Genomic DNA, 22814 nt, shown 5'->3' with positions numbered 1-22814 from the left:
CGCCGCCGCCGCCGCCGCTGCCCCCGGGGCGGTGCCGGGTGGGGCGGGGTGGGGCCCCCACGGGCGGGGAGGGGCCGCGTGGGGCGGAGCTCCCCTCCCCCACCCTCTTTTTTTTGGGGTGGGGGTGCCCCGCCCTTGGGATGACATCATCGGCAGCCAATGGGCGGCTCCCCTCGCATCCGGCGTTGCCATGGGAACGCGCAGGATTTGGGGGAGGGGGGTGGACCCCAACTTGTTCCCACCCCCCCCACAGCGAGTGCACCCCAAAAGCGGGGAGGGGGCGCTGCGGGAGGGCTCGGGCCGGGGGAGCTGGTGGCAGTGATGGGGGGGGCAGAGACCCCCACACTGGGGGTCCTGGGGTTCTCCTGCACCTCCATCCACAGGCGCTGGCAGCACCCCCAAATCCGAGCACCCAGGGGTGCCCTGGGGGGCACTGCCCGCACTCCCCCCAGCCCCTGCTTCCCGAGCCCCCCCACCACACAGGTAAGCCCCCCAAACATGTGGGGTACCCCTCAGCACCCAGTGGGGTCTCCCAGGGTGGCAGGGTCCTGGCAGAGCTGGGGGAGCCTCTCCAGGGGGCTGCAGCTGTGGGGGGGTCGGGGGGGTCCCTGGCTCCTTCCTGGGGGGGGTCTGGGGGTCTCGGGGAGCCCCTGGCCCGGGGTGGAACTGCCAGTGGGAATCCACCCTCTCTCATCCCACACTCCCTGAACCCCACTGGTTTCCCAGCCTCTCATCCCCAGGGTCCTGGCTGCTCCCAGTGCTGCGGGCCCAGCCTCGGGCTGTCCCCAGCCTTGAGATGTCCCCAGATCTCTGCCCTACTCTGAGTTTGCCAGGGGCAGGCCCAGGCTGGGTTAGTCACCCCAGAACCCCCCAAAGGCAGGACCCAGCCCTGACCCAGCTCATCCTGGGCATGGGGACTCAGGCAGGTGTCCCCTGCTCACGATGTCCCTGCAGGGCATGGCCGCCAAGGCGGTGACCTTGGCACACACAGAGCTCATCCAGGGGTGAGGAGGGGACCCCCATGACCCCCCACTTCTGCCAAGACACCACACCATACACAACCAGCACCAAACTGATCTCTTTTTTGGCAAAAAAACCTTCCCCTCCTCAGGAAACACCAGGGAGGGCCCAGGACAGGCTCAGGTAGGGACCCTCACCCACCCAACAACCTCCCCTGGGGAGCTTTTGGGGGATGAGTGGGCCCAAAGCACCCCCACCCCGCTGTCACCGAGCTCAAGGACCAGCAGCAGGCACAGGTGACCTCCCAAAAAGCGCAGAGGAAAGGGAGAGCAGGGCAGGGCTTCCCCCAAGGATGGGTTTGGGCAGCAGGGGCTGGAGCCCGGGCAGGGAATGGTGTGGGTGCTCCTCACGAGGTGCCCACAAAGCACAGTTCAGCAGTGGCAGTTCAGGGGGACTTCAGAGAATCCATGACCTCCTGGGTGGGTTGGAGGGGCTGTTTCCAGCTGGAGAGCAGCGTGTGGCCACCACAGCCCCATGTCCACCCCCGGCAGCTCCTGGGGGCCACTAAGGAGGAAAAACAAGTGGAAGCATCCCCAGGGAGACCCTCAGGAATTATTGACTCTACACAGCTCATCCTGGGAGCAACAGCCAAGAGCTGACCCCACTAGAGCTATCCATGCTCCAAGGCAAGAAATAAATGGTCAAAAAATCTGGAAGTAGTTCCAAGACAGCCCCAGGGAGCAGAGCGTGTCCCAGGGAACTCACCCTGGGCCCCACAGCAGCTCCAAGGAACGGGCCAAGGGGGGATTTATTCAGGATCTCAGTGACACATGGCATCAAGTTTCTCCTCATCTCAAGGTCAAGTGCTGAAGGAAAAGGCTGGATCACAGCCACCTCATCCAGGTTTGGGATGTTTGTGTGAGAAACATCTGGAGCAGGCATCAATTTTTTATTTTCTTTTTTTTTTTTCTGAGGGCAGGAGCTGCCAGAGAAAGTGGGGAGAGTTTTCCCATCAGAGGGTGGGATGAGGAGCCTGATGGCCCAAACCTGCCTGCTTGGGATGGAAGGGGCCAGAGCAGCCACCAACCCCAGACTCCCAAAACGGCCTGGGGTCTGCTTTGGGAAGGGACAAAGGACACACCTGGGTGCCATCGGCTCTGACACAGGCACCTGTTTGTCACAGGCTGGCACTCGATGAGCACAGTGGCACCTTGGCACAGCAAAAGGACCAGGCTGACCCCGCAGAGCCCCCAGTTCCACACACTTCAGGAAAGGGATTTGGAGCAGGAGAACAGCAGAACTTTACCCAGCCCCTGCCGGGTCACTGTCCCAGGAGCTCCAGCCCAGCCAGGATTTGGCTCCTGACAGCTCCAGCCACTTGTCCCTCACAGCTTTGTCACCTGTCCCCCGCTCCCCTTTGACATCGGCCCACTTCCATGTGCTGCTGTGTTTATTCCCTAAGGAAAGCCAGCGGGAGCTGCTGTCACCATGGCAATGAGCGGCATTCCCACCGTCCCTCCTGGCTCGGCACAAGAGCTCCCAGCAGGCGCCCAAAGCTCCTGAGCTGCGGCCTCTCCTGCTCTCCGGTGGGATGGGATATTCCAGAGGCTTCACCTCCCCCATCACCCTCTTGCTCCGGGGCAGGGCTGGAGTGTGGGAAGCTGTGACATTCCCAGCAGGGCCTGACCCCAGGCACGGGGCAGCTCCATGGGGGAGCAGCGGCTGTGTCGGGACTGTCCCACCGGGTATTCCGCACCTGCACCCTCTGCCCTGTGCCAGCCCATCCCCGGCTCTCCGGGGGCTCCCTTGGGAGCAGCTCCCTCCCACGGGGACGATTCCCATGGGAACCCCCCCAGCCCGAGGCCCGGCAGCTGCCGGGGGGGCGGTGCGAGACGCGGCTGGGGAACCCAGGAGGATGGAGCGGGGCTGGGAGAGTTCGTGCTGAGCCCTCGGGGCTCCGGCCCTTTAGCTCCCCGTTCCCCCTCCTGGGCTCAGCTTCTCCGGCCCCTTTAGCTCCTCGTTCCCCCTCCCGGGCTCGCCCCGGTGGATTTGTCCCCTCCCAGCGGGTGTGTGGGCAGGGACACAGGGCAGAGCCAGGCACGGAGGCACCACACCCTTTTTTACGCAGTAATTTGATGCAGCAAGGGAGAATAAAGGGAGGGAGATGCTGCCAAGCGATTCTCAGTGTAACTCTAGAATGGCTTTCAGCCAAATCCCCCCAAACCCCGGAGCCACGTCGCTCCTATAGCTCCTGCTTCCCAAAGCTGCCCCGGGATTTGGGAGAAAGCAAACCCACTTTGCAAAGCTCTCAGATCTGAAATCCCTGGTAGCAAAAATTTATTTCCATGACCAAAGACGAGGAGAAATTTATAAACTTATTCTAGCAACCATCCAAGGAAACAGTAAATATCCCATCGGCCGGCAGCCACGCGTCCAGGAGGGCTCTGCCACCCCCCACGGGCACAGCACCCGTCCTGCCTCCTTCCACCCTCCCGTGCCAGGGAACTCGGGAAGGTGCGCAGCGGATCCAGCCAGCCCCCAGCTCTAGTGTCCAACGTGATGAGGAGAAAAAACAAGCAGCACACTCATTTCAAAGCCCAACAGAGACATGGACAGTGTTAGATTCTCCTGAAAAGAAGTAGTCCCGATCCGTTTTTTCTCCCCCCAAAGCCCCAGTGCCTGGGATCAGCGCATGAGCAGGCTGTGCTTTGGTCCATCCACCCTCTCCAGCTTCTCAAAGTGCTTCCTGGCGTTCCGGATGTTGATCAGCGTGGCCGCGGAAGCTGCGACGGAAAAGGAACCGGGAGATAAAAAGAAGTTTAAAAGGGTGAGAGTCAGCACGGCCTCGGGGCTGCCTGGCTCCAACAGCTCTGTCTGCAGGGGCTGGCTGCGTCCTGCTGCTCCCAAACCAGGCAAAAGCCACAGTGGGATTTTGGGCTGGGCAAAATTTAGGGTGGGAAGGGCTGGGTAAAATTTAATGTGAGATGGTCTGGGCAAGGTTTAAGGTGGGATGGTCTGGGAAAATTCAGTGGGGGAAGATCTGGGCAAAATTTGATCTGGGATGGCCTGAGCAAAATTTAATGTGGGAAGGTCTGGGCAAAATTTCATGTGGGATGGGTAAAAATTAAGCGTGGGAAGGTCTGGGCAAAATTCAGCACGGAATGGTCTGAGCAAAACTTAATGTGGGAAGGCCTGGGCAAAGTTTAGTGTGGGATGGTCTGGGCAAATTTAACATGGGAGGGTCAGCTGATCCCAGAAGAACATGAGGAAAAGCCTCTCCCAGGGAGAACTGCCCATCCCAGAGCTGCTCCCCAGGCCAGCAATGCCCAGCTGGTGCCTCACTCTCAGGGATCCCACACTGTCCCAAATTCCCAAAGTGAGGAGGGCAGGGAAAACAGCAGCAGCAGGCCTGAGGAGTGCTGGGCAGTGTCCCTGGAGCCCCTGAGCTCCCAGCAGGAATTCCAAGAGCTGTGTAAACAGGGATCTGCTCCCAGGGGCTGCAGGCTGGCAGGGCTGCAGCTCCTCCTTGGGATAAATAGAGGCTGCTAAAATTAGAGCCTGTCCACCCAAGACAGCCCAGGCAGCCCAGCAACACCCAAACATGAGCCAGCTCTGCTTCCTCCCCAAAAATCACCAGGGCTGCCAGCTCCCAACTGCCCAAAATAGGCTTTAGGCACAACCTGCTCAGCCAGGTCTGGTTTGGTGGCTCCCTGTGGCAGCAGCAGCAGCTCAGCTGTGCCACCACCTCTGCAGCGCTCTGCTCACACTCAACCCCTCTCTCTTAATCAGTTCTGTAATTAAAAAATCATTTTCCAAGAGAAACACGGTTTAAACTGGACTAATTACACCTTTCTTGAGGTTTTTCTGAGGTTTTTTTTTTGTCCCAAGCAGGTTTCTCTTGGCTCTGACTTACGTATGGAGGGGTCTGACATGACCACCATCACGTAGGTGTTGGATGTGAAGATGTCAATGAAAGCAGCAAAGTTGGAGTTCCTGACCTCCATGCTCTGGAAAGAGGCTGCCAGCTTACTGAAAAACAAGGAAATAAAGGGGAAAAAAAGAGTGAATGAAGAGCTTTTGTGCCCACATGGCCAAAATCCCTGATCTGAGCTGTTGGGAAGAAGGAGGAGCTGGAATTCCCACTTGGCAAGGTGTGGTTACAGCAGGGCTTTGGCTGGGCTTGCTTTTAAAGGCAAATTCCTCAGTTTGGGGCCAAATGAGAACAATATCAGCTGATCATGCATTGCATGAAGGAAATTCCAGACACAACCCCCCTGACCAGGCCTGCTCCCCATGGATACCAGGGCTCAGCCATTCCCAGCTGGACACTCCGGATGAGCAGCAGAAATAAGCATAAAATGGGAATATCTGGAGACATCTGAACATCTGTAAACCCCCCCAGAAACTTCTCCATTCTATCCAGCTCCACACACCCTCAGAATGAACCTGGCAGTGGAGCCTGAGGGCTGTGCAAAGCCAAGCTTCCCACTTTTCCACTGAAAACAGGGACAAACAGTGCCTGCAAGCCCCATCCTCCCCAGGCAGCCCTGTGGGCCTGGGCTGGAGCAGGGCTCTCTATTCCCAGTTTCCAAGAGAAACATTTCTGATCACTTCAGCCCTGGAATTCCTCTGCCTTGATCCAGGAGAAGGAGGCTTGGAATAAAACAGCACCAAAGCTCTCCCACCATAGCAAAGGAGGAGTTGAATTAAAATTTAAATGATTTGTGTTCCAATATTCCAGCTGCTGAGGAGCCAAACTGGGATTCTCTGGAAAAAGCTGGAATAGCCCTGATGTCCCCAGTGCTGTTGGGAGCAGCTCACCTGCAGCTGAGCTTGAACTGTTTGATGATGTTGCTGATCTTCTCAAACCTGTGCACATCCCGCTGCTCCTTGCACTGGTAGTGGGAGATCACCTGGGGAAGGGGCACAGCAGTCAGGGACTGCAGCCCAGCTCTCCCAGCAGCTCTGGGAGCGCCTGGGGAGCAGGGCAGGATCCCCTCTGCCTGTGGCTGACTGCATCTTGGGAGTGGTTACAGAAATTCTTGTGGGGCTTTCATGAGGAACTCAGCGACAGGATCAGCACACAAAGGATGGCACAGATCTGCCAGGTGACACCACTGTCCCCTGAGGGCTTCGCCTCAGCAGCAGTTTACACCTTGATCCAAACCAGGTGGCAACAGAGTAAAACGTGTCCATCACCTCAGGAATGGGCCGAGTGCTGTGATGGATTTTCCATCCTAAACTGAGGCATTCCCCAGCCTGCACAGGCAGTGATCCCCAAGCCAAATCAAGCTGCCCCTCCCCAAGAAAAGCAGCTCAAAGGCAGCTGGCTCCTTGGGAATTCTTCTCCATTCCTTCTCTGAGTCCAGCCAGAGCAGAGGGAGCAGCCCTGAGTGCCTGGATGCCAACACCCAGAGGGTCTGAAGGGTTTTAGGAACCCTTGAAAGCACTTCCATAAACATTCCCACGGAGCTGGTGGTCCCAGCCCTTTATTTCTCAGCCACATGGAGTGAGAGCTGCATTGCCTGCCCAAACAGCTCCATCCCCACAGCAAACCTGACAGGAATCTCTTCAAAACCTTAGCCCTCTCTTCACAATCCCAAACTCTTCACAATCCCAAAATCAGCTCTCACTGGACATGTCAGGAGCCCCTACACAGGGATCTGAAACTGCTCTATTCAGGGAGTCACATTTAACAGATTTTTTAGGGTTTTTTCCTTTTTTTTTTCCCCTTAACCACCTTAAACCCATCACTTTTTAAACTTGCCCAATTATTCCCACAAGCACACTTTTAGCCACATCCAAGACTTGCAGTTCCCAGTGTTCAATTTTCTTCCTAAACTTCCCAGATGAGGTTTTTTCACTACAATTTAAACACAATTTCAGAGTAAAGTTTTCACAATAAGATTTCCCAAAGAGATTTTCACAGGAAGATTTCCCTTCAAGAGAAGAGAGCATGTTTAAGTATATGACAAAAAGGGAGGAGTTTTTTAAGAAGTCACATTGCACTTAAATTAAGCACACATTTTTTGTAGCAACGATCATTTCTTTCCGTTAAAAATGTCCTTGTAACAATCACACTGTCACACACCCCAAGGTGGAACTATTCATTATCTCCAAAAGGTCAAAAAGCAGAACTTGCCAGGCATGGCGAGTGTTTGTTTCTGATAGTTGAAGGAGGAAAAAAAGTCATGGCTCCTTTCCCAAATTCCCTTCATCATTTCCAAATCACCAGCAAGGAAAACACTCCAAATAATTCAAGTATTTCCTTCAGGTCAGCAAGAGTTTGGTGCAAAGTGTGAAGAGCCCAGCCCAGCAATCAGGAATATGGACAAGCACCACGAGTGGTTTTATCCAGCACCTTTGCAGAGGGACTGGGAGCACAAGGACCTGGAACAGCATCACAATCCCATGGCTGACCCTTCATCCATGCTCTGGATTTGCAGAACATCAAAAATCAAAAGGAATCAGGTCCAGCTCAAATGCCCCAGCAGGAGGAAGTGAAGAGGTTTGGTTGTGAAGCTACAAAAGGTTCCTGCCCTGTGCAGAGGGAGATTCTCAGAGCAGTCCCACCACAATGGGGACATGAAACACTCCCAGAGCCTACAAGAGGAAACCCCAACCAAACCTCAGCTCAGCTGCTGCTGGGGGGAGTTTTGGGATGGTCCCTGGGGCCACAGGTTCCCAGTAGCTGCTTTCAGAATCCCAAAGCCTGGATTAGGGCATTCTGCACTGGGGCTGACACCTCCCAACTTCCATGGAATCCCACAATGGGTTGGCTTGGAAGGACCTCAAAGCTCATCCAGCTCCAACCTGACCACTTCCACCATCCCAGGCTGCTCCCAGCCCCAGTGTCCAACCTGGCCTTGGGCACTGCCAGGATCCAGGGGCAGCCACAGCTGCTCTGGGAATGCCAGCCCAGCCCCTGCCCACCCTCACAGGGAACAATTCCTAATTCCCAATCTCCCATCCAGCCCTGCCCTCTGGCAGTGGGAGCCATTCCCTGTGTCCTGTCCCTCCATCCTTGTCCCCAGTCCCTCTCCAGCTCTCCTGGAGCCCTTCAGGCCCTGGCAGGGCTCTGAGCTCTCCCTGGAGCTTCTCCTGTCCAGGTGAGCCCCCCCAGCTCTCCCAGCCCGGCTCCAGAGCAAAGGGGAGGGAAAGGGAGGCTCCAGCCAGGGCACCCATGCCAGGAACTCACCAGGAACGTGGCTCTCTCAAACAGCAGCACCTCGTCTGCCTCGATGATCTGAGCAAAGTTCCTCAGGTTCATCTCCAGCTGCTGCACGTTGGGGATCAGCTGATAGACAATGCTGGACCAGGCCTGGACATGGAGACACAGAAAGGTCCCACCAGCTCCTCATGAGAAATGGGCTCCCAGAGAGATTTTTGGCACTTCTGGGTGCTGACAGCCTGGGCAAGGCTGAGAAGCTTCTCCACCCTCCATGCCCAAGTCTCAGAGGGAGCCCAGACCTGAGGAGACCCTTCCCTGGCTCCAGCTCTTCTTCAGCAGGCAGAGAAACTACAGTGCTGCTGAACAGAGTGAAATCATCCCTGCTTTAAGTTTGGAATGCTTCTGTCTCCTTCTCCCACTCGAGTTCACAGAGATTTTTAATCCTGAGCAAGGTCAGCACGGATGGACACTTGGCAGCTCATCCCTGACCCAAAGTTCCACCTTATCCCAACAGGCCAAGAACAGGAGGGGCTGGGGGATACTGGGATCAACATCTGTGCTCATCCACACTTGGATTGTCCAAGCTCAGCCCCCCTCCCTGCCCAGCTGGTGACCCAGGTGTGGGGCAGTGACAAACTCACCCTTCCCAGAGCCTGGGGGATATTTGGGATGCCTGTCTGCCAAGTTCCTGATATTTACCACACGCTCCTGACTTTTTCAAATGAATTAATTAAGCCCAGGATTAATTGGGGTTTCACTGACACCCTGCAGAAGCAGCAGCTGCAGAGCTGAACACACCAGCAGCAGCTCCAGGGACCCTCCTCCTGCTCTGCTCCAAGTGGAAGGCAGATGTGGAGAGAAGCAGCACCAACCTTGTAAAGTGTCTCATCCCAGATGGAAGTTCTGAAACAAACACATTCCAAGGGCCGGGAAAGGCGCTTCAGGTCTTCCTCACGCTCCTTAAAAATCTGGGGAACAAAGAGAGTTGAGGGGTTGAGTGTAAATGCTCCTGCCTGTGCTGTGGCTGCTGTATGTATGGATTTATGGGATGAGTTTCACATGGATCTCTGGGACACAGCAGGGGAGACTGGCCAGGAACCCTCCCAGGGAGCAGCAGGGCCAGGGATGTCTTGCTGCAGAATCCCAAAACTGTTTGGGTTGGAAGGAGCCAAGGTGTGCTGGGAACTCTGGAACCAGGCAAGGAAAGCTTTTCTTGTCCCTAAAAATCAGCACTGCTGTTCTCCACTGGATCCTAGGATGACACACTTTAAAAGAAGGCAGGAAAAGCCCTGAGGACACCTGAGAAAGCCTTCGAGGAACAGCTCTGAGGGGCTGCCTTTGAGGCGTGACCCACGTGGCACGAGGGACACGTTTCCATGGCACCTGCCAGCTCCTCACCAGATCCCGCTGGTCCTCCTGCACCAAGTCCATCTTGTGCACCAGGCAGAAGATCTTGGCATCGGGGGAGTTCTGCAGGATGGCCTCCAGGCAGGACTGGTAGTAGTGCATGTCCTTCTCCAGCTCCCTGCTCTCCACGTCGAACACGTAGATCAGCACCTCCACGTTGCGGAAGATGTTGTCCCTCTGGCTGGTGAAGTAGTTCTCCATGAAGGTGTCCTGGCTGAGGGAGCAGAGCAGGACACTCCCCTCAGAGCAGCTCCTGCCTGGCTTTGTGGGAATCTCCTCCTGCCAGGAGGGCAAGGCTGGCATTTGGAACTGCAGCCCCCACTGGGGAGGCCAGGCTGGAGCTGCATGCCCTGGGCATTCCCAAGGAAAGCTGGATGCTCCTGGAAGCACCAGCCCCACAGGAAGCCAAAGCTTCCCTTGTGTCCTGCTGCTTCAGGCCCCAGGCTGGCTTTAAGGAGCCATTTGTGACAGCCCAGAGCAGCAGGAACAGGTGAAATGTGACCCAAAGCATCAGTTCAGCCTCAAATCCCAGGATTTAAATCTCCTTTAACTCTGGCTGAACATGACTGAGATGATCCAGAGGCCATGGAGCTGAGGAGGGGACACATCCCTTTGAAAAAGCTGCTTCCAGGACCAACAGGACCAACCTCCAGCTTGGCCTCTCTGCACAAATCCCACCTGGATGGAGCTGGAGAGCAATTCCAGCACCTCAGGACAGCAGAAGGAGCATTCCCTTGGCACCACCTCATGCCAGGGGAAGGAGAATCCACTCTGCTCCATCCCTGATTCCCTGATTCCCCAGAGCCTCCCCCAAAGGCTGGGAAAGGCCAGGAATGATCAGTACCTACCCTCCACAGTCCCACAGGTTCAGCACCAGGTTTCCCAGGAATCTAACGTGGGAATGCTCCACATCAACTGCAAAGAGACAGCAGGAGCTCACTGACTGCACCACACACCTGGGGCAGAGCTTGGGCAGCCAAAAATCATGGAAATCAGCACTAAATCATGGAATGGTTTGGGCTGGAAGGGGTTAAAGCCCTCATTCCAGCCCCTGCCACCTTCCACTATCCCAGGCTGCTGCAAGCCCCTTCCATGGCCCTGGACACTTCCAGGGATGGGCATTCCTCACAAAGCAGCCCCAGTTTGTACAATCCCCCCAAAACACCATTTCCCAAAGGAACTCAGGCCTCCCTGCCCACTGCTCTCCTGAGAGGTGCAGGCAGTGTTCCTGTTCACTCACACATTCCCTGATCCCTGGGACACTGCAGGAATGACTGTGCAGGGCTTCAAGCCATCCCTAACAAAAGAAACCAGGAACACAGGGAATGTAAACTTCAGGAAGAGGCCAAATTCATGGCAGAGGAAATTTACACCAATCCCTGACACTAAATCCTCACAGGCCCTTCCCAGTGAGAAGCACCAGACCCCAACAACTCATCCACCTCTCCCAGAGGAGTCACTTCTCCCTCTTTCCCAACAAAGGCTTTGGAAAGGGAAAAAGGAGAGGCATTCATTAAGCCCAGTGCATCATCCTGCCAAAACCACGGGGGCATTGCAGGATCCCTGTGCTGGAGATCCCTGCAGACAGCAGGAATGCTCCACCTGGGAGCACAGGGGAGGCTCTGACAGGTGCAGCTGCACCAAAGGCTGCTTCCTGATCCCAAAAAGAAAGAGTTAAGGATAAAAGCTGAATAATAAAGCACCAAAGGCTGCTTCCTGATCCCAAAAAAGGGAGTTAAAGATAAAAGTTGAATAATAAGGCAGCAAAGGCAGCTTCCTGATCCCAAAAAGGGGATAAAAGCTGAACAGTGAAGCACAGAGCCGATCCCAGCGCCGCCTCTCCCTTCCCTCCAGTGCCTGCTGTCCCCGGCTGATGCCGAAGCCCCCAGCGGGGTGGGGCAGTGGGAGGCCCCGCAGGGATGGCTGCGGGAGCGGCCCCGCCCCTGCACCGAGGGCTGGAGCCCTGGCTGTGGCACGGGGCCGCAGCTCGCTCCTTACTCGTGGCCCCCAGGCGCCGCGTGTCCCGGGCGATGTAGTTGGCAAAGATGATGGATCTCATGCTGGTCTTCCCAGACCCACTTTTACCCATCAGCAGCACCTGCACAGAGGGAAAGAAGGAAAAATGAGCTCCCACAGAGCACCGAGTCATTCCCAGCTCCCTCACCACCTTACTGCCAAAGGCACTGAGCACAGCACTGGCACAGTGCAGCTGGGAGTGCACTGGAGAGAGGCAGAGGAGCACGAGAGGAGCAGGACAGACATCCCAACCACTCCTGGCTGCTCCCTGGGCCATGGTCATCCCACCTCCCTGCTGCCCCTGGTCCCTGGGCCATGGTCAGATTGAACACTTTTCTCCAAAAACGTGGACAGGACTTGGGAAAAGCAGGAGCTGCCTCCCCATTCCCAGCCCCGCCCACCTGATGGCTTTGGTGGCACCAAAGGACTTCAAAGATGAGGAACAGCTTTGTCTCAACCCCTCCAGACCAAAACCAACCCCTCAGCTCCTGGTTTCCCACCCCAAACACTCTGTCCTAACCAGACAGGGGTGGGAGGGACTTTAAAGACCCACAACATGACTGGTTTTTCTTTCCCCAAATACCAGGGACATTCCCTGTTTCAGGTGCCAGAAGACCAAAAGAAAGGGAAAAAGCAGATGAGACAACCCAGGTCAGCATCCCCAGAGCAGGGGAGACCCTTCATGGCTCCAGTGCTGCCTCTCCAGAGGAGACTGTTGGCTCCAGGATGTCCCATCCTGCAGACCTCAGGGGAAAGGAGAGGCAGCCAAAAAGCAGGGAATGCTACTGGGGGTGGGGATGAGGGGAGACAGTCACACCAGGCAAGGCTTTACATCGTGATCTAAAAATAAAAATTAAACAAAACAAACCCATCAGTGGCAGCCAACATAGCCTTGCTCACAAAACCCAGCTGCTAAACAAGCTGCAGTCACAAAGCCAAAGCCAGCTCCTGGCAGCAGCCCTGCAGTCTGCCATGCAGGAGGGATTTTGGGAGAACAGCACAGGGAGTGAGCCCAGCAGGGCAGCAGCTGCCCCAGGCACAGAGCACGGCACAATTCCCAGGGCTGTGTGCTCAGTCCCCCTGCAGCACTCCGGGCTGGAGCACCCCGGCTAGAGGGAACTGCCCACAGCTCCAGGACTGGCAACAAGGAGTGATCCTGGCTGTTCCAGCCCAGGAGGGCTGGGGAGGGCCCCCAGGGTGCTGCCCTGCCCTGTCCTGTCCCCTCCCTGGCTGTTTCCAGCCCAGGAGGGCTGGGGAGGGCCCCAGGGTGCTGCCCTGCCCTGTCCCCTGAGCTGATCCCAGAGAACAGCCAAGCTCTTATTTCACAGCACCAGCACAAAATCCCAGGAAGAAACTCGATCCCACTCTGAGGCACGGCCCAAACCAGCCCCAATTCCCAAAGTTTAGGCTGCAGAGGGGTCAGACATCAGCATGGAGAGCCAGGCAGGGAACCCAACCCCAGCTCAGCAAGGAAAAGCAGCCAGATATTCCTTTAAGAGCTGTGGATGTGCTCCTGCTGGGGTACACCCAGCCCTGGATGCCCAGAGCTGCTGCTCCTTCCCCACTGTTGGATTTCATCCTCCCGGGAGCCCCGAGGGGATTTGGGAATCCTGGGACACCTCGGGAGGGACAGGAACAGGGCTTTGCAGAGGGTTTTGCAACAGCCCAGCAGCACCAGGGGAACAGCAACTGCTGGGAAGGCTGTGCAGGAACCCAGCCCAGCCAGGCCAGGATTAAAGCCGGGTCTAATGCTGGCACTTCCAGCAGAGGATGCAGCTCTGATCCGAGGGGCACCGGAGCCAGCCGAGGGATGGAGAACAAACGGCGCTCATGGATGGGGATGGGAGGGAAAACACAGCATCCTCCTGCCCGCCCGTACCTTCTTCTTCATGGCTGTGCTTGGCATCACACACCTGCAGGGAGAAGCCCACCTTGGATCGCTGCTTTCCAGGGGCACAGGCTCCGCTCGCCAATCCCAGGGCCAATGTCAATCCCAATGCCAATCCCAATGCCAACCCCAGTGCCAATCCCAATGCCAATCCCAATATCAATGTCAATCCCAATGCCAATCCCAATGCCTCCCAGTGCCAATCCCAGTGTCAATCCCAATGCCAATCCCAGTGCCAATCCCAGTGCCAATCCCAGTGCCAATCCCAGTGTCAATCCCAATGCCAATCCCAATGCCAACCCCAGTGCCAATCCCAGTGCCAATCCCAGTGCCAATCCCATTATCAATGCCAATCCCAGTGCCAATCCCAGTGCCTCCCAGTGCCAATCCCAGTGCCAATCCCAGTGCCAATCCCAATGCCAATCCCAGTGCCAATCCCAGTGTCAATCCCAGTGCCACCCCCGGTACCGGGAAGCGCTGACACCCAAAGCTCCCCTCCCCCTGCCCCGGGCCATGGGGAACTGCCGCCGCTGCCACCGGGAAACGCTCTCGAAACCACCCGGCCCGCCTGGCATGGCTGCGGCCGGGCCGGCAGTGCCTCCGGAGCCCGTTCCCCCGGCATTCCCGCACCCCTTTCCCCGCGCCCGCCGCGCCCGCCCCCGCGCACGCGCGCGCCCCGGGCGTCACGTGATGCGGGCGCGGGGCGGGCGAAGCCCCGGCCGCCATGTTGGGTGAGGGCAGCGTCTCTCTGGCAAGGCGGGAGCGTTTACTGGGGAGTCCCGATGAGTCCCGGGAATTCCCGGTGTCCCCCGGTGTCTCCCACGGGACGGCAGAACGGGGCACGGCGGAGCCGCTCTGGCGATTAGCGGGGCGGTAGTAGCGCTTTGAGGTGCGCGGGCGCAGCACTCTTCAGCGCCTCCCATATGGTCTAGCGGTTAGGATTCCTGGTTTTCACCCAGGCGGCCCGGGTTCGACTCCCGGTATGGGAAGTTCCGCTTTTTTCCTGCCGGATCGGGAAGCACCCCGGCCTGCTTTCCCATTTTTCCGCACGTTCTCCCTCAAAATCAGTTTAGAACTTGATTTTCGCATTCTGCAACGAAACCTTTCGGCGCCAGGAGCCCACTGCAGCCGTAGGAAGGGCTTTGCCTCTGCAAACGCAGCCTCCCACCTGCTTAAACCTTCAAGTGCATTGGAGCCCAGAGCCCCCAGCTAATTAACATGCTGTTAATTGGCTTTTTATCTAAAGCAAGCAAGAAAATTCCTGCTTGTGTCCCACGGTGTGTTTTAAACCACCGTGACTTCCTCAAGGCAAATAGGATTGGGCTGAAGATACATATATAAAAATCCCTATACAAAATATAGGTTTATATGTGCGGGGCTCATTTATTGCTGGAGGGACTCCGGGAGCTCCCCCGCAGCTGCGGCACTCAGAGATCTGCAGAGATCTGCTGGGGTTTGCTGGCTTCCAGAGATCCTGGGAGCTGCTGCTGCCACAGGGCTGGGGCCACACCTCGGGTGTCCCCTGAGAGCCGTCAATCACCTCGGGTGTCCCCTGAGAGCCATCACCTCGTCTGTCCCCTGAGCCCTCACGCGTCCCCCTGAGCCCTGTCACCGTGGGTATCCCCTCTGAGCCTCACTGTCCCTCCCAGAGCCATCAGTCACCTCGGGTGTCCCCCCTGTGCCATCACCCTGTGTCCCCTCAGTGCCATCACCCTGTGTCCTCTTTGAGCCTGCCATGCCCCCCAGTGCCATCACCCTGTGTGTCCCCTCAGCGTCATCACCCTGTGTCCCCCCGGTGCCATCACCCTGTGTCGCCTCAGTGCCATCACCCTGTGTGTTCCCCCAGTGCCATCATCCTCTGTGTCACCTCGGTGCCATCACCCTGTGTCCCCTCACTGCCATCACCTGTGTCCCCTCAGCATCATCACCCTGTGTCACCTCAGTGCCACCACCCTGTGTGTCCCCCCAGTGCCATCATCCTCTGTGTCCCCCCAGTGCCACCACCCTGTGTGTCCCCTCAGTGCCATCACCCTGTGTGTCCCCCCAGAGCCACCACCCTGTGTGTCCCCTCAGTGCCATCACCCTGTGTCCCCTCAGTGCCATCACCCTGTCACCTCGGTGCCACCACCCTGTGTCCCCTCTGAGCCTGCCATGCCCCTCGAGGCCATCCCTCCCTCCCTGGTGTCCCCCTCAGAGCCCCACCAGGCCCCTCCTTCCCCTGGCACCTGGCAGTTCAGGAGCTCCAAGGAAATTCCAGCCTGGCAAACTTCGAACGGTTTAATGGGGGGAAAGGCAGTGCTGGTCCCACAGGATTCCAGGTTTTGAAGATTTTTTAAGCTTTTCCCCCCCATTCCTTAAAGCTTTTAAAGCAAACATGGACATAAAAACGGGTTTGGATTTCTCCTTGAAAAACCAGGAAATATGTCAGGAAAACACCCACCCCCTTCCTTCTCGTACTTGATTTTAACAGGTATTTTCTATTTACATTTCAAATACCCTTGTCAGACCCTGAACCCCAAATGGCAGAGTTTTGTTTGACTCTGGGTGTGTTCATGTTTTATTCATGGCAACAAATCCCAGGAGAAGCTGTGACAGTAACTTTGTTTCCTCTAAAACTGTGCCAAGGTCCACCAGTATTTGGGGCCATTTTACCTCTTTGTTCCTCTTGCTCAACTCTCAAATATCCCAATTAAACAGGAAAAAAATCCAAGTCTGAATAGTGCAGGGAGAAGAGAATAAAATGGATTTTTTCTCTCCCACCCCCCTTCCTTCTGGACCTCTCCTCTATTTTTACAGCAGATTTTTGAAGAAAGTGGTCCAAAGTCAGAATATTCTGATAAAATCTGCCTAATTCCCTGATGTTCTTGCAGGAGAACAACTTGTCTCCAATTTTGGAACTCAGTTACTAACCGAGCTGCACAATGACAACATTCACTTGCTGCCAGCAGCTGCTCTGAGCTGTCCTTGTTCAGCACGAGCCTTCTGCTCACAGATCCTCCACACTCGAGTCGGTGATTTTTGAAGTTTTATTGGCCAAGTTTTCACTGAACAACCCAAAAGGTGTAAAAAGTGCAGCTCGGGGGCTGTGCAGAGGTAACCCCCCACTCCAGGAGCCAGCTGCAGCCCCTGAACAAGCACTGAGCACTTCACTTTTGTGACTCTGGCAGACCACAAAGAGCTGAAGGAGGTGGGGCTCCACTCCTTCCTGGACAGACTGCCCTGGATTTGGGATTTAGGGCTGTCTGCCCTTCATCTTTAGCAGAGCAGCACAGGAAAGCAGGCAGGAAGTTGTGCTCACTCCCAAAAATATCCCGGTTTTTAAATTCAGCCCACAGGACCAAAATAGCTTCACCACCAGGTATTGTTTAATTCAGCAGTGCCCTGAAATAAACCAGTGACCCCACAGAATCGTTACTGTCAAGGAGAAAAACCCCAAACTGAGCTGCCAAAACTCAAAGACCGAAACAGTTTGTGTAAAATGTGTACAAGAAGCAGCCTGGGCTCCCAGCTCTGATCAGAGCTGTACTCAGGGCTCAGCAAGCGTTCCAAGGCTCTCCACGGAAGGGTTTTCTTCACACACTGAACATTTCCATGGGTTTTATGGAACGGAGAGCCACAGGATGAGCAGGAAGGTGTTTCACACAGGCACAAAGGGCTATCAGTGCTCCCACCTGTCTGTGCCCAGGGAAAGGAGGCACCTTGAGAGCTCTGGGCAATTTTAAACCAGGAGAAGTCGCCAGCCAGGCCTTGCTTTGTCTCCCTGGCCCCACCCCGACTGCAGGGGATCAATAAATGATATTTAAATCCCGGGCAGCAGTGCCCTGTGTGCAGCACTCAGTCCTTCCACGTCCCAAAAATCAGCAAAATCCTCTGAAAGAGGTGAGGCCGGTGAGGGCGTGAAGCCTTTGTGCCAGTGCTGCCGTGGGTAATTAGCACAAAGTCGTTAATTACCAGACTGGTTTGGGTTGGAAGGACCTCAAAGCTCATCCAGTTCCACCCGTGTCACGGGCAGGGACACCTCCCACTGCCGCAGGGTGGGACTCCCCGGGATCACAGGGATGTGACAGAGCTGTGCGGGCAGCACGGCTGGCAGAGCTCCCCCGGCAGAGCCCCCCGTGCTGCACAGGCTGTGCCCCCTGTCAGCTGCCCTGGCAGCGACTGAACGATCAGGCAGCGTGTGCAGGGGAGGGAGGGGATCAGGGCTGATCAGAGGTGCCGTGTCAGAGGAGCCTCGGGCAGCACACGGAGATTCCCGTCTATTCCCAGCTCTGCTGGAAAGCCGTGTGCCTCTGCCGTCCCCGGCCTCAACCATGCTCCTTTCCTGCACCACTCCTGCCTCTCTCCTGCTTTGAAGGCTGCGGAATCCTCCTGAAGAGCTGCCAGGATTACACGGGGCAGGCGGGGCTCGCACAGAGCTGCTAATGAGCTTGTCGAGATCCGCATGCCGAGCAGAGGGTCTGCCTTAACCCTCCGCGTGCATCGGCTGTAAATCAGCACAATATGCACCCCAGCGCAGGGCAAGGGCTGCAGATTCCTCCTCTCCATGCTGGAAGGGTGGGGAGTGCACCAGCAGCTGCCAGCCAGCAGCAGAACACGCGTGGGGACGTCCATGGATAAACCACAGCCTGGAGCGGCTCCTTCTCCTGAGCGCCTCCAACTCTTCCTTGGAAGAGGATTTGTGAGCGGGTTCCTGTCCTTTGCCTGCTGCTCCGGGACACCAACAGGACCGCAGCCGCCGCTTCCAGGCCCTCAAACAGGACAATTCACCAGCACCGCGCCAGCCTCTTCCTCGGCGTGTCCCCCAGCCGAGATCTGTCACCCACAAGCGGCGGCTCTTTCCTTTGGCCCTCCTAAAGCCACCGTGTGACCCCTGGGGACGCCCTGGCCCAAGTCCCGGGCCCAGCACTCGCTCCCGGAGCCCAGCACTCGTTCCCGGAGCTCAGCGCTCGCTCCCGGAGCCCTGGCCCGCTCCCGGAGCCCAGCACACGCTTCCGGAGCCCAGCACTCGCTCCCGGAGCCCAGCACTCGCTCCCGGAGCCCAGCACTCGCTCCCGGAGCCCTGGCCCGCTCCCGGAGCCCAGCACTCGCTCCCGGAGCCCTGGCCCGCTCCCGGAGCCCTGGCCCGCTCCCGGAGCCCAGCACTCGCTCCCGGAGCCCTGGCCCGCTCCCGGAGCCCAGCACTCGCTCCCGGAGCCCAGCACTCGCTCCCGGAGCCCTGGCCCGCTCCCGGAGCCCAGCACTCGCTCCCGGAGCCCTGGCCCGCTCCCGGTTCCTTTCGCGCCCCTTCCCGGAGCACGGCTCCCTCACAGTCCCTGTGACGTCACCGCCGCGCCGCCGGCTGCGATTGGTCACTTTTGTCCCCGCGCCTGCGCACTGCCGCGGGTTGCTGGGGCTCGGCACAGCCGCTCCCGGTGTCCCCGGTGTCCGCAGTGTCCCCCGTGCCCCCGGTGCCCCCGGTCGGGCAGCGCAGCCCCTCCGCCGCCCGCGCGGTGTCTGAGGCGGCGCGGGCGCGGCGGCGGCACCAGACACTTTTGGCAACATTCCAAGATCTCGGAGCCCCCCAAGGGTTCTCTCGGCAACTCTGGACATTCAGAGTGATGTGTTGAGTTCCCACACTGAGGGATCGCTGGGGCTGGAAAGGGGCTCCGGGATCAGCGAATCCGGGATCAGCGAATCCGGGATTATCGGATCCAGCCTGTGACCTGTCCATACCTTGTCACCAGCGCAGAGCGCGGAGTGCCACCGCCAGGCGTTCCTTGGCCGCCTCCAGCACTCCAGACCCCAGCGGGCAATTCCAATCCCTGACCGCCCTTCCCATAGGGGAATTCCTGCTGTGCCCACCCTGACCTCCCTGGCCCAGCCTGGGGCCGTTCCCTCTCCTCCTGCCCCTGTTCCCTGCGATAAGATCCCAAATCCCCCCGGCTGTCCCCTCCTGGCAGGAGCTGTGCAGAGCCACAAGGGCCCCTGAGCCTCCTTTGCTCCAGCCTGAGCCCCTTCCCAGCTCCTCTCCAGGCTGAGCCCCTTCCCAGCTCCTCTCCAGGCTCAGCCCCTTCCCAGCTCCTCTCCAGGCTCAGCCCCTTCCCAGCTCCTCTCCAGGCTCAGCCCCTTCCCAGCTCTCTCAGCCTCTCCTGGGGCTCCAGCCCCTTCCCAGCTCCGTTCCCTTCCCTGGACACGCTCCAGCCCCTCCAGGCCTTGCCGGGAGTGTCCCAGAACTGTCCCCAGCACTGGAGGTGCCCCAGCAGTGCCAGCAGAGGGGACAGGCACTGCCCTGCTCCTGCTGTCACACCATGGCTGGCACAAGGTGCCCTTGGCTTTGCCCACCTGGGCTCGTGTCCAGCCACTGTCCCCAGCACCCCCAGGGCCTTTCCCAGTTTTCCAGCCCCTCTTCCCCCAGCCTGGAGCATTCCATGGGGACCCAAGGGCAGGACTGGGCACTTGGCCTTGATTTCTGCTGTCACCCCACGGATCCAGCCTGTCCTGATCCCTCTGCAGAGATTCCCTGCCCTCCAGCAGATCCACCTCCCACATGTCCAAATGCTGGAGCAGGCTGCACCTTGCAGGTGTGGCTGTCAGTGCAGGGATCAGTGCTTGGATCCATCCATCCATCCATCATCCATCCATCATCCATCCATCCATCCATCCATCATCTATCCATCATCCATCCATCATCCATCCATCCATCCATCCATCCATCCATCCATCCATCCATCCATCATCCATCATCCCTCCATCCCTCCCCTGTCCCTCCTGGAGCAGCCGGAGTTCCCTCTCTGGCAGCCAGGGGTCCCTGTGCTGCAGGCAGTGCGGTGCTGGCTGCGGCCCCGCTGGTGACAGAGTTTTTGTCGCTGTGAGCAGTAACCGGCAGAGCCGGACGGTTCCTGCTCCTGTCTCGGGGAAAGCCTGGGAGGAGTCGCTGTCTCCGGGAAGGGTTTCCGAGGCAGGAACGAGCGCAGGCAGCAGGAGGAAGAAGCTTTGCAGCGCTGCCCTGTGCAGCTGGCCACAGCTGGGCTCGGAGGTGTCCCAGCACCTCACCACAAGACGCATTTTGTGGGTTTTGGTGAAAAAATCCCTTTTCAGTGAGTCCCCAGGTGCTGCGAGGCTGGCTCTGTCCAATCCCACAGCACAGGGATGGAGCCGAGGCAGGAACACCCCACAACTTCCCGTGGCTGGAATTTAGCCAGGATTTCCCTCCTTCTGCAGGAGCTTCTGGGTCCCCTAATCTGCCTTTCTGCTCCATTATTTTATCCACTTCAGCAGGGATCACTCAGAAAATCCTGTTCCCCTCATGTCACCTGGCAATATTTGTTATCCTTGGTTCCATCTCTAGAGCAAACCTATATGTCTAATTTAATTTAAATGAGATTCTATAAAATGTAAGCATCAGTTTTTACCAACTTCTTTTTCCTTTTCTTTTAATATTTTCTTTTTTCTCTATTTTCTTTCTTTTCTTTGTTTTTATTTTGCTTTCTCTTTGTCACTTTCTTTTCCTGTTTTTATATTTATTTTTTCTTTTAATTTTATTTTTACATCTAAGTTTTAATTTTCTGTCCCTTTCTCTTTTCCATCTCTTTTCCTTTCTCTTTTCCATCTCTTTCCCTTTCTCTTCTCCTTTCTCTTTCCTTTTCTTTCCCTTTCTCTTTTCCATCTCCTTTCTTTTCTCTTTTCAATCTCTTTTCCTTTCTCTTTCCCTTTTCCTTTTCTTTCCCTTTCTCTTTTCCTTTTCTTTCCCTTTCTCTTTCCTTTTTCTTTCCCTTTCTCTTTCGTTTTTCTTTCCCTTCTCTTTTCCATCTCTTTCCCTTTCTCTTCTCCTTTCTCTTTCCTTTTCTTTCCCTTTCTCTTTTCCATCTCCTTTCTTTTCTCTTTTCAATCTCTTTTCCTTTCTCTTTCCCTTTGCTTTTGGTTTCTCTTTTCCATCTCCTTCCCTTTCTCTTTCCCTTTCTCTTTTCCATCTCTTTCCCTTTCTCTTTTCCATTTTCTTTCCCTTTCTCTCTCCTCCTTTTCCTTTTTCTATTTTTCTTTTTCCTTAAGAAAATATTTTAGCACACCACTTGCTGTTTAATGCACAACTCAAAACTTTTTGGAAGCAGTAAATTCCACGTTTAAGCTTTGATTATTGGATAGGGAATTCCCCAACCCCCTTTAGGTCAAATCTCTTCATTTGATTCACGTTTCTCTCCAAAAACCTCAGACTGATTATCCGGGGTTCAAGTTCCACCCTCTTTGTGAGCAGCAAAACTCTCAGACCAATCCCAAAAATGTTACTGGAAAATGCAGTTTCTCACTCATCAAAGTGCTGGAGCTGTCCCATGGGAAAATCTGCCAGAAACAGGGAGTAAAATATCCTGTAAAATATCCCTGACCCCGAGTCAGGTCAGCAGCTGTGCCCTGGAAGGTGCAGATCGCCTTCCCAGGGGGTGAGAACAGCTTTGGCCAAGGTAAAACCCCTCTGGAGCTTCCCCTCCCTCAAAAACACCCAAACCCCCAAATCTGCATGGGACGAGCTGCATAAATCAGGATTAAAACCACATTTAGGGCATTTGTGTCTTAACCAGCCCGGGCGAGATGGAATCGTGAATTCGGGGGGTTCACAACGGGCACCCCCAGATTCCCTGGAGGTGAAGGGCTGCCCAGGAGCTGGATCCTGCAGGGACACGGGGCTGTGGAGGGCCCCAGTGCTCCCCCTGATCTCTGCACGCCAGTTCCTGGCCAAGGGCCGTGGGAGCTGCCCAAAGAGAAGCTCCCGTGGAATTTGGAGTCCTTGTGCTCACACGTGTCCGGAGCCTGCAGGGAGCAGCAATTAGAAATCCCATGATTTTTCCTCACCATCCTGAAATCCTCTCCCAGACCAGCTCGAGGAACATTTGTTTGGAAGGCTCTGGTTTGTTTCTAGGGGTGGAAAGGGAGGGCTGGGTTTCCAGGAATGTGTGATGATGCTAAAGGACTCCTGTTATTCCCAAATTCCAGAGCTCCTTCCCACTGATCTTTAACCTTTCCACACCCAAGGATTTTCACCTCCCGAGGCCAGCACCACCTTTTGGCTTGGCAAATTGGGAACCTGAAATCAGAGTAACCAACAGCCAAGGGTCTGTTCATCCATCCTCCGGATAAACCACCTCCCATGGGAGACAGGAATGACTGAGTTTCCAGAAAATGGCCAAATCACATGGTCCTGATCCCTAAATTTGCAATTAGCAGCTCATTATTTAAGCAGGGCCTTCCCAGATTTGCTCAGACACTCCCAAACCTTTCTGAAAAGCTCCTCCAATCTCAGCAGGTCTGAGTCGCTTGGAATAATTCCTTCTGCATCCCTCAGAGGAGATTTTAACACATCACATCGTAACCTCTGGATTTTAATAATTGCAAAAGCTGCAG

The 22814-nt window shown here is 56.3% G+C and overlaps 1 protein-coding gene and 1 non-coding gene across 2 annotated transcripts; one reads left to right on the top strand and one right to left on the bottom strand.

Moving 5' to 3' along the window:
• Window positions 1–3268: 3268 nt before the first annotated feature.
• LOC120512668 (ras-related GTP-binding protein A) lies at window positions 3269–13553 on the bottom strand. The gene is made up of 9 exons (XM_039731234.1): window positions 13434–13553; window positions 11537–11636; window positions 10387–10453; window positions 9530–9752; window positions 9004–9099; window positions 8159–8281; window positions 5782–5873; window positions 4874–4989; window positions 3269–3743 (listed from the first exon to the last, which is right to left on the bottom strand). Exons 1-9 carry the CDS (start codon window positions 13458–13460, stop codon window positions 3646–3648), a joined length of 942 nt encoding a protein of 313 aa, XP_039587168.1. The 5' UTR covers window positions 13461–13553; the 3' UTR covers window positions 3269–3645.
• An 806-nt stretch (window positions 13554–14359) lies between these two features.
• TRNAE-UUC lies at window positions 14360–14431 on the top strand. Its single transcript has one exon. It is a non-coding gene; the product is annotated as a tRNA-Glu (tRNA).
• Window positions 14432–22814: the final 8383 nt, after the last annotated feature.

The sequence above is a fragment of the Passer montanus genome, unplaced genomic scaffold, assembly GCF_014805655.1.
Source record: "Passer montanus isolate IOZ18808 unplaced genomic scaffold, ASM1480565v1 scaffold76, whole genome shotgun sequence".
Classification (NCBI taxonomy): Eukaryota; Metazoa; Chordata; class Aves; order Passeriformes; family Passeridae; genus Passer; species Passer montanus.
Note: the sequence above shows the minus strand (reverse complement) of the source record. Positions and strands in the feature narration are given on the sequence as shown.

Excerpts from the sequence above, each read along its gene's own strand:
- LOC120512668 (XM_039731234.1), bottom strand. The coding sequence starts at position 13,460 with ATGCCAAGCACAGCCATGAAGAAGAAG. Across the intron at positions 9,753-10,386 it reads AACCTGTGGGACTGTGGAGG|CCAGGACACCTTCATGGAGA; the intron begins GTAGGTACTGAT and ends CTGCTCCCTCAG. Across the intron at positions 4,990-5,781 it reads CAGTTCAAGCTCAGCTGCAG|TAAGCTGGCAGCCTCTTTCC; the intron begins GTGAGCTGCTCC and ends CTTGTTTTTCAG.